The sequence below is a fragment of the Tenrec ecaudatus genome, chromosome 10 (assembly GCF_050624435.1).
Source record: "Tenrec ecaudatus isolate mTenEca1 chromosome 10, mTenEca1.hap1, whole genome shotgun sequence".
NCBI lineage: Eukaryota > Metazoa > Chordata > Mammalia > Afrosoricida > Tenrecidae > Tenrec > Tenrec ecaudatus.
The window spans coordinates 9,373,633-9,398,654 of NC_134539.1; the positions used below are offsets into that span (position 1 = coordinate 9,373,633).

Genomic DNA, 25,022 nt, shown 5'->3' on the forward strand with positions numbered 1-25,022 from the left:
GGGGGCTCCAAGCTCTCTGTACATGGAGTCGTTAGGAATACTTTCTTTAATATAAAAAACAGCAACAAATTCTCAGTGACGTGTCACAAACCAAGCACCTATGGAACCCTATCCGGGTGGAAGAGTTGAACATGACCTTGCAGACCTTCAGGGATGTGCTGTTGCTCTTGGCTCTCTGAATCATCATTTACTTCATTCTCTTCGTTAAGGGAAGCACTTTGGATTTTGTGTGTGTCATCTTGTGCAACGTTATATCTGCAACTCATTCATTGCCGTGTCACCTTTCAGTGCACAATGATGCGGTATTTACCCCCTACCATTGAAGGATATTTGCATTTGAGCCGTGGTTCTCAACCTTCCTAATGCTGTGACCCTTTATACAGTTCCTCACGTTGTGGTCACCCCTACAACCGTAAAATTATTTTCACTGCTACTTCATCACGGTCATTTTGCTACTGCTATGAGTCGGGCGACGCCTGTGAAAGGGTCATTTGACACCCCTCCCCCCTAAAGGGTTGTGACCCACGGGTTGAGAACCGTTGTGAGAGTGATTTGGTTGGCTTGGCCAGTGTGGCTGGTGCCTTGCTTACTCGTGTGTGCATTTCCATTTGTTACACAACTACGGTCCGCATTACCGACCACCACTCCCGTCAGGAGTCTGGGGAGCTCAGGTGGTTTGTGAGCACTGCTAAAGTTGGTGGTTCCTGTCCACTTCAGGGCTTTGGAAGAGAAAGGGCTGGTGATTACCTCTGTAAAAATGACAGCCAAGAAAGCTGTATGGAAGAGTTCTAAAGGTAGAACTGCTTAAAGTACCAGCAGGTCACTCACAATGGGACATTTCAGCGATGTTTCCAGACTCATGACAGACTAAGAGGAAAGTAGGTGATCTACTTCCAAAACTTTATCAGTAAAAGCACTATGGATCATAATAGAGTGCAAGAGGGTGGATGTTCATGAAGTTAGTAGGGAAGTTAGTAGGAGACAGTGGAATTAAAAGATAATGGAATTTTTTTTATGGATGTTCTGTAGCACACACAAACCCTCTATTGTTCAATACAGAACTGGAGGAAACATCCACTGGGTAGGAAGATACTCCAAGTACACAGTCGCTGCACGATTAACTTGAGAATAAGAATGATCCTGCTGACAAAGGATCAGGCAACACTTCTTTCTGTGATTCACGAGCTGGCCAGGAGTCGCAACCAATCTGCCAGCACCCACTGCCAACGACTCAAGGACTGGGTGCGTGTCCCACCTGGCAGCAGCATCTTAAACCGCCTTCAAAGTGCTTTGAAGCACTCCATTCCGATGGTACGCTCTTCTCCACAACGCTTTGTATGGGTAGACTTTAATGTTCGCTCTGCGGGCCCTCATACATTGTTATTCCACTGCAGCTTTCAAACGCATTTCCCTGGTTCCCACTAGGATTGAGTTTTTCCTGGTTGAGAAATTTAAACCTCATTCTTTTTACCTGTTCGATCCTAGTTATCAATCCTAAAACTTTGTTCTTAATTAGGTTGCCTTTCAGATACGAAACTTTGGTTGTATCAGTCAACAAAGACCTGAGGTAGCAGGCTCCTTTTAAAATGTTTGCTCTTCTGGACTTTTGCTCAGGCCATTTCCCGAGAGCTTTTCAAAGAACCAGCTTTCGTTGAAATCTCTATCTTGCACTTACTTTTGTTATTTTACTTTTATTTGCCTTACTTCTATTTTCTTGAGGCTGAGTGAACGGTTCCTTTTTTCCAATTTCTTGAGGTGAATGTAATGTAATTGGATTTCAATCATTCCTTCTTTCAGCCTTTTCCTTTCAATTTTAAGACTTACACTCTCTCTAAGCATGGCTTTTGCTCTATAGGCAGGTTTTGATCATTAATATCTCATAATAATATATACCTATTTTATTCTTTAAATAGACCTAGTAGTCATATTCTGTGGAATTAAAGGAAATGCGTACCCTATAATCTGCATGAAGCCAATCTCTCACTGTGCACACGTGGGCAAATTATTTCTTGGAGTCTCAGTTTGCTAATCTATGAAACGGGTAGAGGTGTGGGTGTGCAGCTGACTCTCAGTACACGGGACCACTCAGAGCAAAGGGGACGGACCAGATCACTGGATAAGAGGGACCATGCCCGCGTCTGTCCCACTCTAAAGTCTTGGATGAGACAAAAGCCGAGGCCAGGGCTGCATGACACTGACATTTTTATTAGAATTCATTTGTAACAAATGGAACTCGTGTCAGCAAAGAACTGACTTTCATACAGACTTCTTTCGCCACCAATGTAACGAAGTAGGAAAATAAAAAGCACGCCTTTCATTCTGTAAAACATGTACGCGTACTACTGATTAGAGGTAATTGTATTTTTTTTAACAAGCCATTTTACAAGTTATTTTTAAATTTTTTTTCAGTCGATGCATCCAAAAACGAGAGCAAAGAACACAACTGTTGTCATCTTTGCGAAGACGCTCCAAGCTCGATGGCAAAGCCACGTGACGATGGATGGGATGATCTGTAGCCGGCTGACCTCTGCTGGAGTATCAGGGCACCCACAAACCCAAAGAAACGCAAAACCAGAAACCGAAAAGGGGGGGACTTCAAAAGAAAATGGGGGGGTGGGGAATGCCAACCTAAAGCCAAACCAAACCAAATAAAATAACCAGGAAAGGAAAAAAAAATCTGTACACGACTGCAGGATTTCCCCCCTCCCTGTTTCGATGCTGTGTTATTTACAGACACACAAACGACTGTCTGCAGGAGTTTCTTACAGATGGGTTCAAGTAATAACAGTATTGGGTGTAGAATCAATGGGGCAGTGCATAGTACAAAGGTTTAGAAAGTGCAAAATTCCCTAGAGGGCCTTCCCTCCCCTGGCTGTCCTTGCCCTTGTCGAACCATGCAAATCATTGTTAAAAAAGAGCTAAAATAAAGTTCTGTACAAATCACTTTTTATATATTTTGAATTTTTCTTACCATTGTAACTAATTACAAAATTATACATAACTGCACGTACATAGGTAAATAATAGCACCGTACTGGTTAGGACGATGAAATAGCCGGAAACGTGAGGCATTCGGGGTCACGGGAGAGAAGCGATGGTTACCTGGGGAACGAAACCGAGAAGGGTGGGGCAGCAAAGCACGAGGGAGGAATGCACATCACTGACACGAGGGAGGTGAGCTCTGGGAGCAGCTCCGGGAGCACTAGGATTTCTGGACTCGTCTCCGTCTTGTCTGTCTACGGTTTGCATTCCACGCGTGTTCTCCTGGCGATCGCTCTCACCGCTCCCTTGGCCGCACGGGCAGGTTTTGTTTGTTTGTTTGTTTTGTATTGTTTCAGAGGGAGAGAGATGGCTCACTGGCCAACCGTTCAGGTGTGCAACACTTCCATCTGGCTCTGTGTCCACGTGGTGTGTCTGCGTGCGGGGTCAACCCCCCACACCCCTTGGGTTGGCTAAAAGCAAATGACAGCGCTGAGTGAGTACTCCGGCACTTGGATAAGTCTCCAACACTTACGAACTGAAAGCAAACAAGACCCACGTAATGCACATTCTCCTCTGGTTCCGATGTAGGTTAGAGAGTCTCATTCTGAGGTAGCCTTCTAGATAATTTTATTGTAAAGTATTATATAGATTCTTTTTTTTTCCTTTTTAAATTTTTTTTACAAAAGTGCTCAAATATGATGCTTGCAAGTGTTTGGTCTCTTGGATTTCATTCTGCTAGCATTGGGGAAAATTGGGAAAACAAACGTCCTTCCATGCAGAACATTAATGTAATTAAAATTAAACCAAAGTAGTCTACCTAGACCCAAATCCTTTCAGAGTCCCTTGGAAACTGGAAGGGTTGTTTAACCTCTCACTCGGATAAGAAACGGAAAACTCATGCCATCACCCATGGCTTCCTAGAGAAATTATGTTGGCAAATTTAGGGGAACTAGATAGAGATTGATAGATACTGGGTTTGTTTACTTCCCCTTTTAGGAAAATCCTCATGGAATATAAAAAATCGTGCCAACGTTGACAACGATGTCTGCTATTACAAGAAGCTTGGTGCAGTGCCGCTGCGCATCACAGCCAATTTGGATAGGCTAGCAACTACACGTGCCTTTTCCTGATGTGGACGGCGATGAAAGGCAGGCCCTGATCATCCAAGTGCTTCGAGCTGGTGCGATCACAGCCATTCCCCCACTTGGTTGCGAAGCAGGAGTGCGTATTATTCAGAGAGTTTTTGTCCATGTGGTAAACAGAATAATGCTTTAATTGGGAAGAGTAACAGATAGGAACTAATGAAACAATAAACTGAGAGTTTGAAAAAAATGCTCTTAAAATTAGGCATCAATTATAAGGCACTCTAAATGCAAAACTAAAACCCAAACAAAAGCAAAGTGTGCAGCATCTCCCAGGAGTGCTGCCTGCCACAACCAAACGTTTCTGGCTGAACAGAGTAACATGATTTGGCTTTGCCCCTGTTACATATCATAAATGTGAGTTTCATAGCACATACTATAGACAATATATGGTTGAGTACACTCTAAAAACAAAACAACAACAACTTGAGAGTTGATATATTACAACATTCTCCCTCCTGAAGGGATATGCACTGCCCTCTCCCACATGCACACCTCTGGATATTGGATACTTGGTTATTGCACTAGAGTGTTACAAACATTGAACTTTGTTGGAAGCCTGACTAACAAAATATGATTGGTGAATTTGACAGGGCAGGTGGGGACTGGGTAGAAAATTAGGGGGTAAGGTTTGATAATCACTGATGTGCATTCATTTCCCTATTTTGCGAAAAAAGCAAAGTTTGGTGATCATAAGAAATACCAATATGCCATCAAATTAACCATTGACTGAAAGAGATGTGGACAATTGCTTTTCTAGCTTAAAAAAAATTAAAATCATGGACAAAACAAAATGAGCACTAACTCTATCTCTGTATGGATAGATACATCACACGGTCTCTATATACATACACATCCTGATCAAAGATGGATATCTATGTATACATGTTAGCAGCAACTTTATACTTTGCGCCTCCCTGTTGATTCCAAAACCAAACCAAAGGAAAAGACAATTCTCTTTGAATCTTTGAAGAGATTGGGTGCGTTCTTACAAATCAAAACCAAATGGAAGTGGAAAAGAAAAAAGCAAATATCAGACAAGACAGATACTGTAGATTCAGAGTAAACATGTGCAAGTGGTCAAATTATTGGGTATTTCTACAGTGAGCGATTACAGGAAACAGTTCTACAGCTTAACAATGAAAAAAAAAACCCTACAATTTGGAATTTTAAAATAAAAGAAGAGTTATGTAACTTCTTGTTTCAATTCACTTTATCGAATGATACATTTGTTTTTTTTAAAAAAAAGTTTACACAGTTACAAATGAAGCACAGGTCAGCAGTATTTTTACAATACTAAAAAACTAAATCAAGGACTTCTTTTTTAAACACCCCTCCCTTGTTGCCCCCTCCCCCGCCCCCCAAATGTTGTTATGAGCAGTATGGTGGGAAGGGGTGATGTTGAAGCAGGGTCCACTTGCTCGTGAGAAGCTACTCCAGCAAACATCTCGCCCTGAACTGCCGCACTCTGGGACCTTCCGGCAAACCGGAACAAGATGGCATGGCGGCTCTTTGCTGTGATTTCCTCTTCCTGTGATTTGTGAATCCTTGAGGCGTCTGCCCATCAATCCCCTCTCAGATGCCTCAGCAGTCAGGATTCTCTAGAGTTTTCGGGTTAGATTTATTGTTGTCAGGTTAGATTATGAAACTGGGGATTCTTGGTCCACCTGGAATTGTTCTGTTGGTTTTGTGTGTAACTGTCCCCCTACATGGTTTGTTAGCTAGACGTGAAAAGGACTTCTCAAGTGCCCCGTTATGGCTCAGAAGAGACTCCGTGGATATTGAAGGGCCTGCAGTTCACATCCAGAATGGGTCGAGGGTTTCTACGTTGCATAGTGATCAAAGCTACCCAGGTACTCTAGTGCGGCCCGGTAGCAGAACTGATACTGGTCCTGCGGGAGACACGAGAAGGCACAAGATGAGGCGACCAGCAGGTACTGGATCTGCATACGTTTCGACCCCTGAATATTAAACTACGATTGCCTGTCCACATCAACAATGTTCTGGCCATTTCAGGAGCCTGACAGAGGGTGATTACTAGCTGTCTGTTCCAGGAAAACCCACACTGAAATGAAAACAGCATGAGTCTTTTTTTTTAAGACAGGGAAGGATTCTGTCACTAGCATAAGCAGCCAGCGCGGGGTTGGCGAGGTCGGGGTGGGGGTGGGGTGAATCACAATTTACAGAGGACTGCAGAGATGAGGAAACGCAGGATTTCCCCATAAAAGAAACTTATTTTCAGTAGTCAGTGGGGCTGAAAGTCGATAGTTTCTATTTTGCTTAAATGTGCATTTTTCTACAATAAAAATGGTAATGCAAAATAAATAGAGTTTACTTTCTTATCTTGTCACAGTACATTGCTTGGCTAAGTGTTAAGGCTTTTCAAATGTCCAATTTCCCTCTGTCACCTCCTATCCCCATTCGGTTTGGCAGGCTGACATAATGTTTTGGGTATTGCCAGGCAAATGCCTGTATTATATTGAAGTCGGAGTCTCAAAGACATGGTGGGCCGTGAATTAGGTACACACCTGCATGTTGCCCTCTGTCAACCTTTGGAGGAACATAAATACTACCTCCTCTCACTCACGCCAGCCTTTGAAAGGGATGGCCAATGGGTCAGATTGGCTAAATCATGAACTCACAGTTTTCTAAGAAATATTGGAATTTCACATCCATCACTGGAGAATTAAAAGGGGTGCCGGGATTATCTAGAGCTCATCCAGGATCCAAATATGTAAAACGGCTGATGCCATGTTACATAAAACATAGAACAGTTGAAATCTAACATTGAGCATACACAAAGGGAATAAGGAATTAAAGTGAGCCAAGGCTCAATGGCGGGTTGGGCACACCGTGTTTTTCCCGCAGGCTAGCTGTAGGAAAGGACCAGTCGGACACCTCAACAGGATGTAATGCGAAACATTTACCACGGCTCCACCTAGTCGCTCATCTCAGGCAGTTTCTCCAATAACCCTGAGACACCGATACAGCCGTGCTCTTGAAAAGGAGGGAAAACAAGCTTCAAGAGGGTGAAGCAACTTGAAGTTTCTTGCATAGTATTTTGGCTTCTGGTCTCGAGAAGCCCTGGCTGTCTAGCAGGTGCTGAGCAGACACACCTCGTCTTTGGCTCTGGAGCTGAGCTACACGCAGACTCGGGCATTTTGCTCACCTCTGTCTGTACCATGGCTGGTCGCTGGGTCCGTAACATTTTGACGGTCTGGAAGATGTCCACGACGCCTTCATATCTCATTCTTTCTAAAACAATGCTCAACGTGATGAACACTCCGGTTCTTCCGACGCCCGCACTGTCAAAACATCAGAGACAATGGGATTGGACGAGGCGCTCGCAGCGCTGGTCACCCTCACACGGAGGTGGCCACACGCCTACCGGCTTCCCCGTTTCATCATGTCCCTAAAAGGACAGGTTCGGAGTTTTCAAAAGTATTTTTTCCCAAGACAATGGACATTCCAACAGATTCTCAAAAGGGTCCCTACCATTAAAAAAAGAGAAAGAAAAGAGGCAGTTAAGAATCACTGAGCTTATCTACTATTTTAGATGCTCCGGAGGTAAAACGTCAGGATTCTTTCCACCACATTAGCAAGAATTTCTCCCGTTGTTTCCTTTATTGTCTTAAGATAATTCCAGAACCGTCACAGCAGAAGGAGCGGGACATTAATTCATGGTCCTTGTGCTTTCAAGAAGTCGGAAAGCATCTGCAGGTTTAGGTAATGACGAAAACAGTGAATCATAGCAACAATCTCTACACTTTTGGACCTAATTAAATGGCACGTTGAATGCTTGGGCACCGGCTGTAGAAAATGGATGGATTCATCTCGTTGGGAATGTAGCTGACAGGAAGATAGAAAGTGTGGCATCCCCTTATAAAATGAGATTTCTATAGAGTCAAACCTGAAGTGGCAAGTGCAGCTTTCAAATCCACTGGTCGTTTCTAAAAATGATCCCGCCGCCGAGAAGGCTCTCTGTGAAGATGGAGGGGATGACCTTGAAGGTCTCTTTCAACCTTGAAAGCCTCACTTAATCCAGCAAGGTTGTGATTTAGGATCTTATTGCACGGTCTAGGGACTTCAGGGTCTATCTTATTTGGATTTCATTGATCAAACGTCCAAGAAGTATAGCATTTTCCACCTCTTCCCTAAGTACTTTCCTTGAAAGAGCAGGCACTTGCCTTGTAGAACTTCTGAATGCATGGACGTCATCAAAATAAGTTAATAAGGTAAACATTTTTAACACAGATGCTTCTGGATAGGAGAAGCTACTTGAAAACTTGAAGATACATATATAATGGACAGGCCACATAGTATAATAATTACATTAAGAAGTGTTGAAATCATTTTGCGATGAAAAAGACATTAAAGGGTCTCACACACAGGAAAACTTCATATTTGAAGCCTAGCAGGAAGAATTTGGATTCAATTAGAAACCCTCCCCCTCTTTCCTTATACCAAGCATGTGGTAGACAGCCTTTGAGTAAGTTCTGTGGGAAATTCAGGGAACTCTCTACATGAGTCCCTTATGTCAAAGCAGTAGCGTCTACAATGTCATTCCCCACATGCTGTTTGATTCTATAGTGCAGAGGACTGTGGTGAACTTAGAACAAAACAAATGCATCTAAGTAAGGTCTGTTTATTTTCTGATACACTATGGCTAGGAAAGGGCAGGTGTTAGGAAGAATCTTAATGATCTGAGAAAAACTGATGATCACAGAGATTTCCCCTAGTGACATAGTTCCAGAATGGAAAAAATGAGATAGGCCTAAGATAGTTTACAATGCAACACAAAGATTTTCCCTGTTCCATATGTCATTTAGAACTACAGTGGTGTTTTGAAGCAAAATAAAGTGTTTAATAAGCTCTCTCAAGATTTAGGATCATAAGATTAAAAACAAACCCCCTAAGTTGCTAGAATCCTAAAATATATTAGGTTAAGTACAGTATATACTCGAGTATAAGCCGACCCGACTATCAGCGGAGGCACCTAATTTTACCACAAAAACTGCATTAAAAATGTGCTGAAAAACTTGGCTTATACACAAGTATATATGGTAAATGGAGATGAATTCTTTTTGCTGGACAGTTTTTGTCTAAAAATTCCCCCAACCACTGAATTTATGGTGAATGTCCTTTTTGAACCGTCTACTTGCTATTTCTATTAACTTCAATGACTTGAATTATAAAATGCTTTGGAAACTATTGGAAATAATTAACTTGAAGGTGCTTCATTTTCTGATAGAGCAACAATTTTCAGGCAAATTGCCGTTTTAACCAAGGTAACCATTGTAATCGCTTATTGACTGGCAAGAATAAGTATTGTCATTAAGGCTTGATAGCTATTTATGGTTTTCCCAAGAAGACAAATGCAGGGGGGAAAACAGAAAGATAGTTATCGGTGCCGTGCTGTGGAAGCAAAGCAGGTGAGAGGTGATTAACAGAGAAATGATCAACAAGGATGCACTAACACCTTGTGATAAGATAAAACGGGCATGGAAAACCACATTGACAGACAGTGATGTTAGGAATAAATATCTTCTGCTTATTTTCATTTTCAGAAGAGAAATGAACCTGCTTTAACTATTTCTGAAGCTAGAATTCCATTTATGAATGCTTGCTACAGCAAGCGAGTGTTATGTGGGTTGTACTGATGACTAGACAGCGTGGGTGTTTTCAGAGTTATCATGACATTGCCCCCCAATGGAAACTCTCCCCGTTCCTGATCCTTGGCTTACCTGCAGTGGACAGAGATGGGTCCATCTTGGCCAAACTGCTCCTTGGTTTTGTGGACCTGGCCGATGAAGTCGATGAAGCCTTCTCCGGACTTGGGCACTCCTTGCTCTGGCCAGTCGGTGAACTGGAACTGCCGGACTGTCCGGGACTGTCCGTCCTTTCAGGGGAAGGGCACGTACCCAGTCAGGAGGATTCCGCCGCCGTGGAGAACACAGTCGAGGTCACGATGTGATTTCAAACAGATATTTTTTAAGAAGCCATAGAAGAGTTAGATACATGCGGCTGGAACTTGAAACGCATCATCATCATCCTACTGTTAGGTTTATGTTTGCTATTAACAAGCTCGACTATGAATTTCCTCGGTGACACAAAGAGCTAACATGCTCACTGTAACAGGAGGCATTTTTTCATCTACCCAGAGAGGCCTCTAAAGAAAATATCTGGTAGCGCACTTCTGAAAAATGTGCCACTGAAAACCCGATAGAGCACAGCGGTTCTGACACACACGGGCATCCCATGAAGCCAGAATCACCTGGAAGGCAATTGGATTCATTAATACACACACATGCGCGCACACACTCAGAGCAAAGCAGTATCTGTTGGCCCTGTCCAGTTAAACACCAGGATTCCCAACTGCGTTCCCATGGTAGCGCCTGCTCTCGTGACCCAAAGCTTGGGTTTCAAACCAGTGACGATGCGCACATTTCCCCCAAAGTGGAACATGTGCACCGTATCTCCCAAATTTCAGGATCAAATGACTTCAGAACACAGACAGGAAGATCCTGCCAGGTCATGCGGCCTGGAGAATTTGCTTTTGTTACGATAACTTCGGATCTGCGGGGCTTGCGGATTGCCATCCCGTTAAGTGACAAATGGTGATATTCAACGGATCTGACACAAATCGGGTAGTTGCTGTTAACCCGGATGCCCTGCATAGCTCAAAAGCCCAAGGTTTCTAGCCAAGGTACGGGCCACGGTGGGCGCCATGTGACGGTGCTTTAAAGCAGGAAGTGAAGCATCCTTCACGGTCACCAAGGAGATCATCAGGGTTAAAATGCCCTGCTCTGAAAGAGGCCTTTCCTGGCTGACTCCAGGAATTAGGAATGGCGTGAGGCTCATCATGCGGACAAATCAAAAGAGAGGAAGCAAGTAAGCCAGGTGCCGGAGGGGTCTCTCTCTCTCTCTCTGAAAATGATTTAAAACGGCTTTGACTTCAGATGAATGCGTGTATTAAGAATTTGAAAGGATGTTGGTAAGGCTGTTGCTTATTCTTCTTAGCTTTTATAGCATCTTTTTTTCTAAAGCAAACAAAAGGAAGAAGAGACCCTTTGGTGATAGATACAAAAGTCACAATTGTACCTACTGATTTTCTCCGGGTTCATCAGAAACAAACCACACACCACCACCACCACCACCACCCCCCCTTACCCCCCATAGCCATCCAGATGATTCCAGCACATGGTGATCCCATTTGGTACTGGTTCCAGGGGGAATTTTGTTGGCCCTAATCTTTCCAGATGTCGGTGGCCAGGCCGGTTGTCTGCAGTGTCAATGGGTGAGCCTGAATTGCCAACCTTTTCAGTTGTCATTGTTAAATGCTGTCCAGTCGGCTCTGAGTCACAGCGACACTGTTACAACAGAGCAGAACACTGCCGATCCTCACGATGTTCTTATTCTGAGCCACTGTTGCAGCTGCTATCTCCATCCGACTCATCAAGGGTCTTCCTCTGTTTTCACGGCCTGTCCACTTTCCCAAGCACGGCTGGTCTCTCCTGATAATGTGCACAAAGTATCTGAGAAGAAATCTCACCATCCTTGTCTTTAAGGACCATTCTGGCTGCACTTCTTCCAAGACATCTGTTTTTTCTTTTGGCACTCCATGGGACTTTTGATATTCTTTGTCAACACCATAGTTCAAATGCACCAATGTAAAAAACAACAAACCCAAAATTCTCAAAACTGGACCAATAAGAAGCATTACAATAAACAGTGATAGTACTGAAGTCAATTATTTCATCCTGTTTGGATCCACAATCAATGCTCATAGAAGCAGCAGTCAAGAGATAAAAGAAAGCAGTGTATTGGGCAAATCTGGTGCACAAGATGTCTTTGAAGTGCTGAAAAGCAAGCATGCTACTTTAACATCTAAGGTACTCCGGACCTGCCATAGAATTTTCAATTGGCTCAAAGCATTTTTTAATTGGCTCAAAAGACAAAAAGGTTGGTTGAAGAAAGAACATGGTAGAAAATTTGATGCATTTTAACTGTATTGTTTTTCATTGGGGCCCGAGTGTAAACCAGTTAAACAATGGTACCACATCAAAGAGAGAGGTTTCTAAATGACATGCTGAGGGGGGCCAGGATCCCATTGTTAGCTCTGCTTGCCCTGCAGGCTTCTGTCTGGGCACCCTTCATTTCTTTTCATGGCTCTTCCCCTCCCAAAGCTCTTTTGGTTCAGGGATGCATGCTCCAGGATTCTGGATGTCTGTGGAATTCAATCATCCTCAGATGTGTTGACCAGAGGGAGTGGATTAGAGAAAAGTGGTCACACATCAACTAGCTGAGCAGTTTCCAGAGGAACAAGGAGCAGCCCTGACTGGCCTTCCCGGTGGAGGGCAGTCAAACCGGAAGACGACACAGACTCAGCAGGGACACAGAGAAGTGCAGAAAGTACTGCTTGGCCCATAAGTAACATATGGCTGGTTACCATGGGAGCGCGCTTTACTTCCCCCTGTTTTTGGAATAAGGGGCTGGGAAGCATGGGAAGGGAGGCCAGAAGCTGGGCAGTGCCTATTTGCTGCCTTCTCGATGTCCTGTGGATTTCATGCCTGACCACCGTGGCTTGTCACAGCAGGCAGGGTTGATGTGTGACAGCACTTGCTATTTGGGGGAGAGGCCACCTGACGCCATGGGAAGATTACACCGGTTAAACACGGCTGTGTTCTGGTATTTGTGAGCACCGGCTTGCTTTGGAAGCTGTGTTGATATTAGAAACACACCACACACCAAGAGCAAGGGCCATGCCAGCTATGAAAATGATATCATCAAAAAATAAAACAAAACATAGGAGCCAGGTCCCATTTCCATCTTTCTTTGGTTTATTGTGTGGGCACACTGTTGCTGTTGGTTGGGGTGGAGCTGAGTTTAGTTCATGATGACGCCGTGTGTGTGGAGGGGAGGGGCTCCAATGGGCTTCCAGGGCGGTGACCTTCTGGTGCAGATGGCTAATTCTGTCTTGTGAGCTGCTCTGAGGGAGGTTTGAACCATCAACCTTTCAGCTTCTCTGTTCTGCTAAGAGACTACACTTTTGGCTAAGTGGGGTGTTGTAAAGCAGGTGTCCTTGACATTCACCGAGGCAGGCTGCCAGTCTTTCTCGATGGTTTGTGAGTTTCCCTTACTGGCAGGTGGGATTGTCCTTCACCAGACTCAGCCCCAAATTTGGAAAGGGCCACGATTGACGTCATTTTCTTTCTTTTTAAACACTGAATGGGGTGGGACACCAAGGTATGCTGGCTTTAGCAACTCCGAAGTGAGACCTTGTGATGGAACTGGAGCCTTGAGGACAGTCACCTTCAGAGCAGGTAAGACTTCAGACGCTCTGGCATGAGCAGATCGGCAGCCTGTCACCTGGACCAGGCAGAGGGGTAACCAACTTCTCTTTCACATGAGGTCACCAGCCTGGGCCAGACTTTGGGGATACGAAATTAGGCTCCAAGCATGGGTTTGGGTTGAGAAAACCTGCTTTCCTGGAAAAACCAGGGAACTAGTCAATAGCCCTACCCTCTAGTTTTTCTCAAGCCTCCCACTGTGACACATCCCAAAACAAAGGTGGCTTTGGACTGACCGTGCTCCCCTCTAAGATGTGTTTATAATCACGGTGTGGAAGTGGCCCAAGGCAAGGATATTAAAGTTTATGTCTCGAGCCTCTTACATTAGGGCTGAACCTTGGATTCAGCGATGGAGCTAAGAAATGCAGAATGAAAATCAGCCAACGAGGGTCATGGGTGCACACAGCTCTCGTGGACAGACAGATGCGCACACGGAGGATTAAACCATGCCAGCAATCAAATTAGAATGTGCACCGCTTGTCAGATTTTTCCAAAGAATCCCATTTGCTCGGCACTTTTAAAAATCATACGAATTAACCTTCCAGCCGCCCTGACCTGAAGGGCTCAGCAGAACAACAACATGTTTGCAGCCCCAGGGAATAAAGACCTCACAAAGGGTCCAAGAGAATGAGCTGAGAAGGTGAACCACAGGCAAAGCTTCCCAGTACAAGTGCTCACCAAGAGCATCCCCAAAGTGAGGCTGCCAGATGTGAAGCTTGAATGGAAGCCAGCCCTGGGCTTGGGAGGACCTACTTGCCAGACAGAGGTGAAGTTAGTCTCCTATTAAAAAAAGAAGAGAAAGAAGCGTCCCCTAGGATGGCTGGCTTTTTTTTCTCTATGGGAGCATGGTCATTTGGCAAATGTTTCTCCCTGGGGTGCATTGTGGGCTACCTTCAGCAAATGCCTAAGAATACATAAGGCAACACCAACTTACCCTGGCATCCGTGACCTTGAATTCCCTTAGGATATACTGGGGCATGTTATACTCAGCCATTGGGTCCACAACAAAGTACTGGTATCTGGCGGACCGTTCTGCTGGCCAGTACTGGTGGCATTTTTCCTAAAAGGAGAGAAGATTCATGTAAAACTAGACAAAGTGTCAGTGAGCTCGATAAATCCTCCTTCAGCTGACTGATTCTTTTGGCCAAAGAGAACAGAGCCCAGGCAGTTCTAGTGACTTGCCTACACCCCACAGAACGTAATCAGCCATCAATTTTCCTCCTCGCACGCCATAAGATCATTTCAAAAATCAAGCCAATTTCGATCAACGGGGACTCATTTCTCTCCCAGAGGGCCAGCTCCCTGAGAACAGGGAAACCATCCGGTGCAATACTTGCCCGTGGTATGGAGTGCAGAAGTTGCTATTCATGCCAACTCACTGCCTCAAAGCCACTTCTGATCAATGGTGACCTCATATGTGGCAGAGGAGGATTGTGCCCATAGGGATTCCAACAGCTGGATTTCAGGGGAAGAGGGTGCCAGCCAGGCTAGTCTGTGGATGTGGTCTTGGCCCTTCCTTTTTGTGGTTAGTAACTCGGTGTTTTATCATTTACACTGCCCAGGGACTTCAGCTGGTCACCAGAGATACTTAATGCAGATCAATTTAAATGAATTCTTTTGGAGGGTAAGTGGCCTTATACCTATAAGTGATCCAATTACATCAATCTTTATACACACGGCCGGTCCTATCCGTCAGGCAGTGACTGTCACACTAAACTTAGGCCACTGTGGTCTGGAGCAAAGGGAACCATCCAAGGTGAACATAAAGAGAAACATCTTCTCTGATCTGGTTCAGTCTCATTCAATGACTCAGACTGGAGCCCAGGCCGTTCCGTGACTTGCCGAAACCCCACAGGAGTCAACAACCAAATCAGAAGAGCAGGCTACTGTCTTAGTGTGGGATTCCTCTTGCTCTCTCTGTGGGGTCTGAAAGATGGGGTTTGACTTGATTGCACCTTGAGCGTTTCGTTTACGTGAAGAACGGAGAGCTCAAGCACTTCAGGCACAGGTGGAGACATGCTGCCACCACTTAATGCAGAGAGTCGCTTTTAGATGAAGCTATCCTGGTTCCTGTATAATTTCAGAATAAATGTCTTTTTAAAAATGAATCTGAATACAGTCAGATTATGTCCTTAGAAGCATTAGCCAACTTTCAAACCTTTCATCGAACTGGGGGAGAAAGGCGGGTGAGGAAGAATTTGCCTTGGGAACGAAAGGAAGCTCCTTTACACAGAGGAGGAGGATGCCTGTGTTCCTCAAATGGACCTCAGTGAAAGGAGGAAGGAGACACTGAAGGTTGGAACGTCAGTCAAGTGGGGGCGCCTGCCTATTCCTTTGTCTCAAAGATTGTGCTTCAGTGAAAACAAAGTAGTTGGTCTTTGTACACTGGCACAGATAGGAACGGGAAACACAGGGAATCCAGGATGATCCCTTCAGGACCAGTGGTGAGAGGGGCGATACTGGGAGGGTGGTGCGAAGGTGAGGGAGAAAGGGGGGAACCGATTACAAGGCTCTACATATAGCCTCCTCCCTGGGGGACGGACAGTAGAGAAGTGGGTGAAGGGCGGTGGTGGATGGTGTAAGATATGACAAAATAATAATAATTTATAAATTATCAAGGGTATATGGGGGAGTGGGCAGGGAGGGGAAAACAAAATGAGGAGCTGATACCAAGGGCCCAAGTAGAAAGCAAATGTTTTGAGAATGATGGTGGCAATTTAAGTACAAATGTGCTTGACATAATGGATGGATCTATGGATTGTGATAAGAGTTGTAAAAGCCCCAATAAAATGATTTACAAACTATATATATTTAAAATGGTGTGTCCAGCATGGAATGAATGTGTAATCGCCTCCACAGACAACTACCTCCGTTGCCATGAGCCCAGTATGGTTGGTGTCTCCTTACTATTACTGAACGTCTTGATCAAAGGGTCTGCAGAAAAATCCTGATCAAAATGGGGGAAATGAGGAACCAAATCGGAAACTTTAGTAAAATCCAGACTTTCTCAGAACCACTGAGGTTAAAAGAATCCCCCAAAGTTCTGTCCTGAGGTAATCTTGAAATCTCAAACCCAAACTGCTCCCTGAAGTCTGTATACCCAAAGCGAATGTAGCTTAATGTCCAACGAATAAAGAATGTCTGCCTTGGCCGCTGTGATCTTTTGAAGAACCCAACTACATGGGATCGCACTGATAACAGCAACGCGAACGGTTAGATAAGAAGATTAGGGGACACTGAATATATGCATTGCGTTTGAGTTCATCTGCATGAACCTGGAGTTTCGTCGATAACGGGGAAGAGTAATTTGGAATATGTTGGGTGAGAATGGGTGTGCTGCTTGAAGAATGTAATCCAGGTCCCTGAAGGGCACATGCAGAAACTAGAATTGGTGTGCCGTTCTGATATTTTAAAGATCATTTTACTGGGGGCTCTTTCTGCTCTTGTCACAATCCATACACACATACATTGTGTCGTTTGTGTCACAACACCATTAACAACAAAATCGGCGACTAAACAACACACACGAGGTGGATATAAAAGTCAGAAATCGACAAAGAGCAACGGCCTGGGTTCTGCCCCAGCCATCCTGCAAGCACTGGGAGGAAGTGACGCTGGCAGGGGGCTCGTGCGGTGCACTCTCCACAGCTCCAAGGACGGAAGCCTGGCGACACACACACTTCAGGGCCACACACTTACTCTGCCCATCTCGCGCAGCTTGGTGAGCATCACGACGATTGTGGAGTTGTGCTCCCACAGCATCCGCCAGAAGTCCTCCGTGGTCTCAGCCAGCGGCCCCTGGGTTGCAATGTAGGCTTTCTGTTGCCTAGTTACAGAGAGGGCAGAGAGCAGGTAAAGCCACTCAGAGACCACGCAGAGGCTCATGCTTGAGACGTAAACTTCAACCCAATCACACAAAAAGGTATTTTAATAGAGTATTCATCCAATTGTAAGCCAATCCCTCTTAGATTGTTGATCAAGCCATAGCGTTTACAACATTTTTTTTGGGGGGGGGCTTTGCAGAAGAAATTGCTTCATTACGATTGAGATGCATAGCCTATCACGACATTTTGGCGAGAGGCTGGTAGGTCAAAATCACTTAAGAAACTTAGTTGTGTGGGCTTCACGTTCCACAAACGACTCTGCTGCAAACTTCTCCACTCCTGGAATCTGCTGCACGGATTCCATGTTTCTGAGTTTTCCCACTGCCAAATGGTTTCAGAAAGTGGTGTCCAAAATTCCTGGGAGCACAGCTTCCTACTCTTATCCCATGTCAGCACCGCACCCTCCCCCCCCCCCCTTCCGCCCGCATGTGCCCGAGAGATGAAAAGCTGACCGGTGTGCAAAGAAAGTGGCTCTGAATGGAGATGGAACGCATTTGGGTTATCAAACCAGGGCATGCGTGACTAGCAGAGTTGCAGGGTGCCAGCGGAGGCAGAGCACCTACCTGTATCCATCAATAAAGCTGGCGTTGATGTAATCGGATCCTTCTACACCGCGGATCGGCTGCAGGCACACCCTTGTGGATTCGTATGGCATAATATTAACAAGGCGGTTTTTGAATTTATTACATGGAAGATTGGCACTGATGAATCTTGAGGTGTGAGCTTTGGAACTGGCCAGACGCTGTGGAACGGAGGAGGAGAAAAGAGAAATTCAGTTTGGTTTCAAAGCCAGGCCCTCGAGTTCCCCTTTCTGACAGGCAGCTTTGTTTACGTCTAACTGAATGCTATTCCAATGGCCTGCTCGTCACTTCTTCCAAACGACTCCGGGCGCCCAGCGAACTGTTCAGCATCATGCGCGAGAATGCGCTCGCTCCACTTTCGCTTGGCACCCGAGAGCCCAGGAGGGTGGCTAGAAAGTGAAGGGCACCGGAGGGAACACGGAAAGACAAGCCGGATGGGCAAACACCTGGTCAAGAGACTCTCTCTGGCCCTGCCGTTCACAAGGACCAAAAAACCAGGAGGAAGTCACTGCAAGCCCACAGAGACTTGCTCCGTAGGAAGGCAGTTTGGGCCGATGCCATACCTTAAATTCAAGCTCCATTCCTGTGACATTCTCTCCGGTTTCTATTTGTGTCAGCTTCTGAATGTAGGCATACAAGTTTCTTGCCGGCACTTCGGTATTTCCACAAGTCACTGCTTCCAACAGTGCATCGTGGATAAAGATGTATTGGTCTTCTGTCTGAACCATGTAATTCCTCTGGGATCTCATTAAAGTTACATGGCCATAAATATCTACAGTTTTTTCATGCTTTATTCTTTCCAGCATGGCATCTATGACGATGAAACAACCGGTCCGGCCAACTCCCGCACTAGAAGGGAAACGGAAGAGGAGGGAAATAGGGTTCAGCCAACCAGGAAGCCAGCCCACAGTCCTGTTATTTTTATTGCTCTCATTCATGCTAATTGCTGTGGCCCCTCAGTGCAGCAGTGTTTGCCGTGACTCACAGACACTTTACGTGTCAATGAAGTGAACTTCTGTCTGGTTCTGGCCCAGCGATGTGTGAGCCCCCTGCGGTAGCCACTGTACCTAGATGAGTGTCTCTTTTTGGGGGGTGACCCTCCCGTTTGCCAAGAACAATGTCATGCTGTCCCAGTAGTTCTTGAAATGCTGCTGGAGATGCCGAAGTCACAATATTATCAAGACCCCAGGACCAGGGGGTGAGAAACAAAACACCAAATAAAATGAGTTTGGTTTCTAATAATCAAGTATTATCCCCTAAGGTCTTTGGTCAGGCAATACAACATGGATGTCGCTTGTGAAGACGATATGGAAAAAAAAAAACACAAAACAACAACAGCACTCACACACGTTTGCTGATTGACAATTAGAAAGTCTATAAACATTATAGGTCAACATCTAACCAGACGGTGCGTTTTGCTAATGTACTCCATCTCCTTCCGTTCGATTTCCAAAGAACAAATCGTGCAAATCGCTCACCTTGAAACTTTTCCTATTACGAAACTCAGCAAGGAAGCTATAACCTCAACCTAGTGGGAAGCGTGTCATTAAAATATTAAAATGTTGCTGCCTGCTAAAAACCATGCCGGGTGTTCCCAATGGAAAGAAAGACTTCAGACAAAGCCTGTCACTCGCAGTGTGGGTGGATTCTCGCGATTTTTTTACTCCTCCTTTTGGGGTTGAATGTGTTTTACAATTCCAGGTGAAATTCAAGTCCTCCGTGAGGGAAACACAAAGCCTCAATCTTTGTTACGGAGAAAGCAGTGAGGTGTTATTTAAACCCCATTACTTGGGGACTTAAGGGCTATTTTCCAGTTGGTGGAAATGGATGGGAAGGAGAGGAGGAGGTGGGGGAGCCCGGAGCACACAATGGCTGGACCCCATCTGCAGTCCCAAGGAGCCAATCTAATTTACTGAACTGCATTACTCAGGCAGGTGGTTGAAACATTGGAATTTCCTTGAGTGTTGGAACGAATACTAAGAAAACACATCTGGGTCCTTTCGATCTCCAGAGAAGACCGCCGCGTGCTCACTACTTATCCAACACTTCTGGCTGAGTCCATTCGCGTGTCAAGTACGGTTCCATTCACAGTGCTTGTCTGCTCCTGGTAGTGAGTGTCCACCTGGCTGGTCAACATGCAATCAATGGGACTCGGTATCTATTACCACCCGAGAGGCCACACAGCGGAGGACCTCCTTCATCCGAGGCAGGGCGCAGCTTGCTGTCATGTGCGCATCTATGTGCTCATCTGTCTGTCCTTCCTTCTGCTCATCGCTTCCTGCATTGAACAGGGAAGCTCTTTGCTAAGTGGAATGAGGCAGACAACAACAAAAGGGCTGGGATCCCACCGTGTGACAGAATCTTAAACCCCCACCCTTGGATGCAATCCTGTGGATGGGAAGAAGGCTCTCTTGGTTATGCTAATGAGGCCATACCCAAGGCTAATTACTTCTAGAGGTGTGAGGGTAGCAAAGGCCAAGATGCACAAATACAATGGGGAGGAGGGCAGACTCTGCAGGTGGTAACAATTGCCAGCTACTAGAATGTGAAAGGGGGCAGCAGTGGTATGGTGGGTTAAACAGAGTTGGGGGTTTGAGACCGCCAGGTCCTCTGTGGCATGAAGATGAGGCAGTCTGATTCTATAAAAGGACTTACAACTCCGGAAACCCTGAGAAGCAGGTCTGCTCTGCCTCACAAGGCTCCAAATCAAGAATCAACTCAATGGCAGTGGGTCTGGGGGTCTAGTATGGGGGCTTTTGAGAATAAGAATTTCAATTTTTTGTGGGGGGGGCAGTGGAGTCATCTTTATGTGCCCTTTAATAGCATGCCAATAATTGGTCAACACTTTTGTGGTGACAAGTGAGTGGATGGGTGACTGGTATGGGAGGGCAAATAGAATGAGATGCTCATCCAGGTAGCGAAAATAGAACCGAGACTCTGGTTGGTTCCAGAAGTTGCACAGTTCCCAAAGGGTTGGAAGAATTCTGGCAATCTATAAAGCCAGCTTGCATAGTGTTTGTTAGGGAGTAGGGAGATGGGGAAATACTTTGATTTATCTTGGTGTCTTGAGTCTCCTGACAGTCCCTTTGCATTGGAATGAAAAGACCGTCAGACTTAACCTGGGCCAGCGAAGCAGCTCCTATGTCTGGCAGATTCTAGGATGATGACGAACATCTCTGTCTTTCTCATTGTTCCCTCCTGTGTTAATTGTTTCCCTAAATTGTCTTCATTGTAATTGTGCGCTGCTTCTAATTGGACACAACTTGATGCAATTCTTCCTAGCGGAAACCACACTGCATGTCTTCCAGGGGAGCCCCACATTGCTCATCAATTCTAGAAAATGGCAGGGATATTTTCTCAAAATATGCATCAGGGACCATTCACATGTCTGGATGATGTATTCCGGCGGAAAGATACCCCAGGATCTTGCAAAGCTGATGGGAACAACTGCAGCTCCAACAATATCAACCTCTTTATGAGAGGGGCGCTGCACAGGAATGAAGAAGGCAGAGAATCCCATACCTGGCAGAGTCTAGATCAGAGTGCGCGCGTGCGTGTGTGCGTGTGTGTGTTGGGTGGGGGATGTTAAAAGAAGAGTCTATGACTTAAACCAAAGTAAATTTCCCCCCCATTCAAAAGGAGAAATAGTATCAGCTTGCCCAATCTTGCTGTTTCCTTTTCTTATGTTTTTATGGAAGATACTGAAGGAGCTGGTCCTCAGACGATGCATGGTTTTTTATATTCGATATGCATTCCATATTCTATATGCACAGTCCTGTATGCATCCTATGCATTTCCCTTTCTCTGGATGAAGAGCTCGAGGGGCTTTACATATTGTCTGCGTCGCTTTATTTGAAGCAAAAGAATAAGATTTCAAACGGATCAGGTTCAGTCTTGGACAACGAACCCCAGTACAACCTATACACTGCCCAGCGGCCTAATCTCATGGTGTAGGATTTCGACCCAAGTTGGAACCATTCAAAGATGCTGGCTACTTGTACCATTTTCAGGATGTGTCAGTGTGACTAGTTGCCATCTTTGAGCAAGAGACTAGGTTGCTATGCAACGCGTACGCTGCCCTTGTTTCTGTAGGGCCATTGACATAACTTACAGCAGTTCAAAGCCCCGGTTGGAGACATAATTTACCGAGGCGGAGAGATGGCGTGACCTTAGGAGGTCACTGAACCTCTTCCCTGTTGTTCTTAAATTGTGATAGTGATAATGATATTGTCTTGTTGCGCCTTTGACCCCATGTAACACAGAACGACCCAGGAGACCTGCTGGTGTCATGGGTTATGAGTCAGTCAGCTAACAGCCAGGTTGGCAGTTTGATACCACCAGGTGCTTCGCAGGAGAAAGAGGAGGCTTTCTACCTCCCTAAACAGTTGGAATCGACTGGGCGGCAGTGAGTTAATCCTTTCGGATCATGGCCACATTTTCTCCTGCAGGCTGCTGGGGGCGGGATTTCTGAACCACTCCCCTTTCTTTCAGCAGCCACACTCTCAGCCGTGGTGCCACCAGGGCTCCTAGCTCATTGTGGAGAGGGGCTCCCAAGTCATATAGCTAATGGGAAGTGGCCGAGCGGGCATCGGAGAGCAGATGCTCAGATGCTAACATTTACAGCCACATTCTACTGTCCTGCCCGCTTCACAATGCTTGCTACCACGTCCATCAGCAAACACCGCCTAAGAGATCATCCTCGGTTAGAGTGGCCAAGTGTGCTGCAGCTCATGGTGCCGTAGGTTAGTCATCATTGAGCTAAAGTGATAGCCACTAACACGTAGATCAGGACAGTGCACCAAGGCAGTGCATTTGCAGAGCTCACCACTTCCTAATTACTGGAGCGCGCCACCACTTTCTGTGCCCTTGCAGCGAAGCAGTCCAGGATGGACTGCTGCTACGCACCACTTCTCTGTTTTAGATTCGCTGACCTCACGTCTACAGTTGAAAAGATGAGTATTTACTCTGTGGGAATATTTACACCACGGAAATTGGTAAACACGATAGTTTTGTGTTTGTTTGCTTTTCAGATGAATTGGTGTTAAACGTTTGCCAGCACACACTAATGATTCCGGTCATCCGCTCTTATCACCCAGGACATAGGAAGGCATTCATGACTTCCTGCTCCATCCACATTCACTGCATGGTTTTCCGTAAGACGTGGTAGGCCGAGGTTCTCAAATATTCCCCGAGTTTCTACCATATGTGAGAGCGGTGGAGAACCTTTTCTCAGGGGGATTAGCGTTTCTTTGAGGGTGGGCGTGGAATTAGATGTGAAACAAGCAGTCACAGGATAAACACGCAATGACAAATTTCCATCATTCCTGTGTGGTGATAAGGCAGAAGATGCTGGCAGAGCATCTGTGAATTAAGTGTCCTTTCATTTGATACCTAACAAGGTCAGCTGAGTGAGGAGGGGCCAGGGAATCTTTTAAAGACAGACATTCCCCCAAAAGGAGGCCCTGGGCTGAAAAAGAGCTCAGCATATTTCAGGAACTAAAAGAAAGCCGGGGACTGGATGCCAGTGGAGCAAAGAGGGGATATTGCGCATGCGTATTTTCTATTTCAGGGATTGGGAGTTAGTCACTTCATATAGGCCTTCTAGCCACAATTCCCTACTATAATTGTGGACTTCCTGCTCCTTTGGTTATCCCTCCATTGTGGAGGGCATTCCCAACAGGAATGAAATGAGATGGAAGACCTGACAGGTAAGAGTGTGAATCGGGCCACACACTCTGTTCCTTTAATGACATCTGTAAGATCCTACGTTAGCACCAGGTTCGAACCAGGACACACCCTCTGTGTTCCTCGGACATCTAGTTGTGCCGCTGTAGGATTCCATTCACTCATCGCCTCACCTGGGAAGCCAGACCTCTACTCCCTGACCGAGCCCTAGTGGAAGCAAGAGGACCCGCTGTGACTTTGGGGCGTGTTTTGGCTTCCGGCTCTGGACCCTGCATTTGGCTACCTCCTGGTGGGCCTGACCTTTGGGTTTTGGGACTGAGGAGCACCCGCCACTATGCGAGACAATCCCTCAATGTTTTTTAAGTTTTGGTGCAACGATTTACAGCTCCCAGGAATGTGAAGTAACATACTTAAGGATGCAGTGGGGGGGGGGGGGTGTGGAGCTGAATAGCATGATGGACCAGTTGGCTATCTGGGGCATAATTAATCCCCAACTCCTTGGGACTAGTCTGGTATTAATTCTTCTCTAAGAGACTGTTTCCACAGGTTGCATTTTAGCACTCCTATGAAATATACAACCACAATCACCTCAATCATTTCGAATGACTCTTGGGCTCTTTCCCGTGATAGTTCTCTCAAAGTGGGCTGGCAGAGGTTTTCGAAGAAGGTTCCATGTGGGATGTCCGTGGATGGTATTCTTGTGCAGTAGATGTGAGGGCATCTTTTTCTGACCTTTACCGAGGAGCAGAACCAGGGCTCTCTACCCACTTGGTGTTGCCATCAGCTACTGTCAAGTCACCCTCCCGCTCACGGCAACCTGTGCACAATGGGACATAACCCGATCGTGCCCCGCACCACCCCCGGGGGCAGTAGTGGAGCAGTCTGCTGTGACTCATAGAGGGTTTTCTTTGGCTGATTTGGGGAAAGCCACTTGATAAACCTTTCTTCTCTGTCTCTGTCTGACGCGCCACCGAAGCCTGGTCAACACCACAGCAATGAACGCACAAGCCCATGAGGGGCCCGGAGCAGGGATTGAATCCAGGCTGCCTGAGTGTCTGGTGCAAAGTCTACGACTGAACTCCAAGGCTGCCATGTACAAATGAATGGACTCCCCCCATCTTACCACCTCCATCTCTATCCTTGTGAGGGGTGCTAGCTTCCTGGCCTCCACTGTGTTTGCCAAGTTCCCAGAATTTCCAGGTCAGGGAAACTATAGGTGGTCGACTGGAGTCATACATCGACACCCACAATACGAGCTGGAAAAGATGAAACACTCTCTGCGATCCATGGCTTGTGGAAGGATGGTTTTTTTGTAAGCCGTCAGCATGGAAATAAACCTCGGAGAAATGTTTATCCCGAGAAGGGGATGTTCTCATACTCTGCAGCGACGGAAAGACAC

At 45.8% G+C, this 25,022-nt stretch overlaps 1 protein-coding gene across 7 annotated transcripts in view; it reads right to left on the minus strand.

Moving 5' to 3' along the window:
* Window positions 1-4,236: 4,236 nt before the first annotated feature.
* PTPRD (protein tyrosine phosphatase receptor type D) overlaps window positions 4,237-25,022 on the minus strand; it is a 546,060-nt gene continuing 525,274 nt past the window's right edge. For all 7 annotated transcript variants that reach the window (XM_075559913.1, XM_075559911.1, XM_075559908.1 and 4 more), the window contains 7 exons: window positions 18,502-18,787; window positions 17,921-18,099; window positions 17,173-17,299; window positions 14,408-14,533; window positions 9,868-10,022; window positions 7,293-7,428; window positions 4,237-6,015 (listed from right to left, as the gene is read on the minus strand). In XM_075559913.1, the coding sequence (XP_075416028.1) occupies window positions 5,947-6,015; window positions 7,293-7,428; window positions 9,868-10,022; window positions 14,408-14,533; window positions 17,173-17,299; window positions 17,921-18,099; window positions 18,502-18,787 (1,078 nt within the window). In that variant the 3' untranslated portion in view covers window positions 4,237-5,946. The remainder of the gene's footprint in view (window positions 6,016-7,292; window positions 7,429-9,867; window positions 10,023-14,407; window positions 14,534-17,172; window positions 17,300-17,920; window positions 18,100-18,501; window positions 18,788-25,022) is intronic.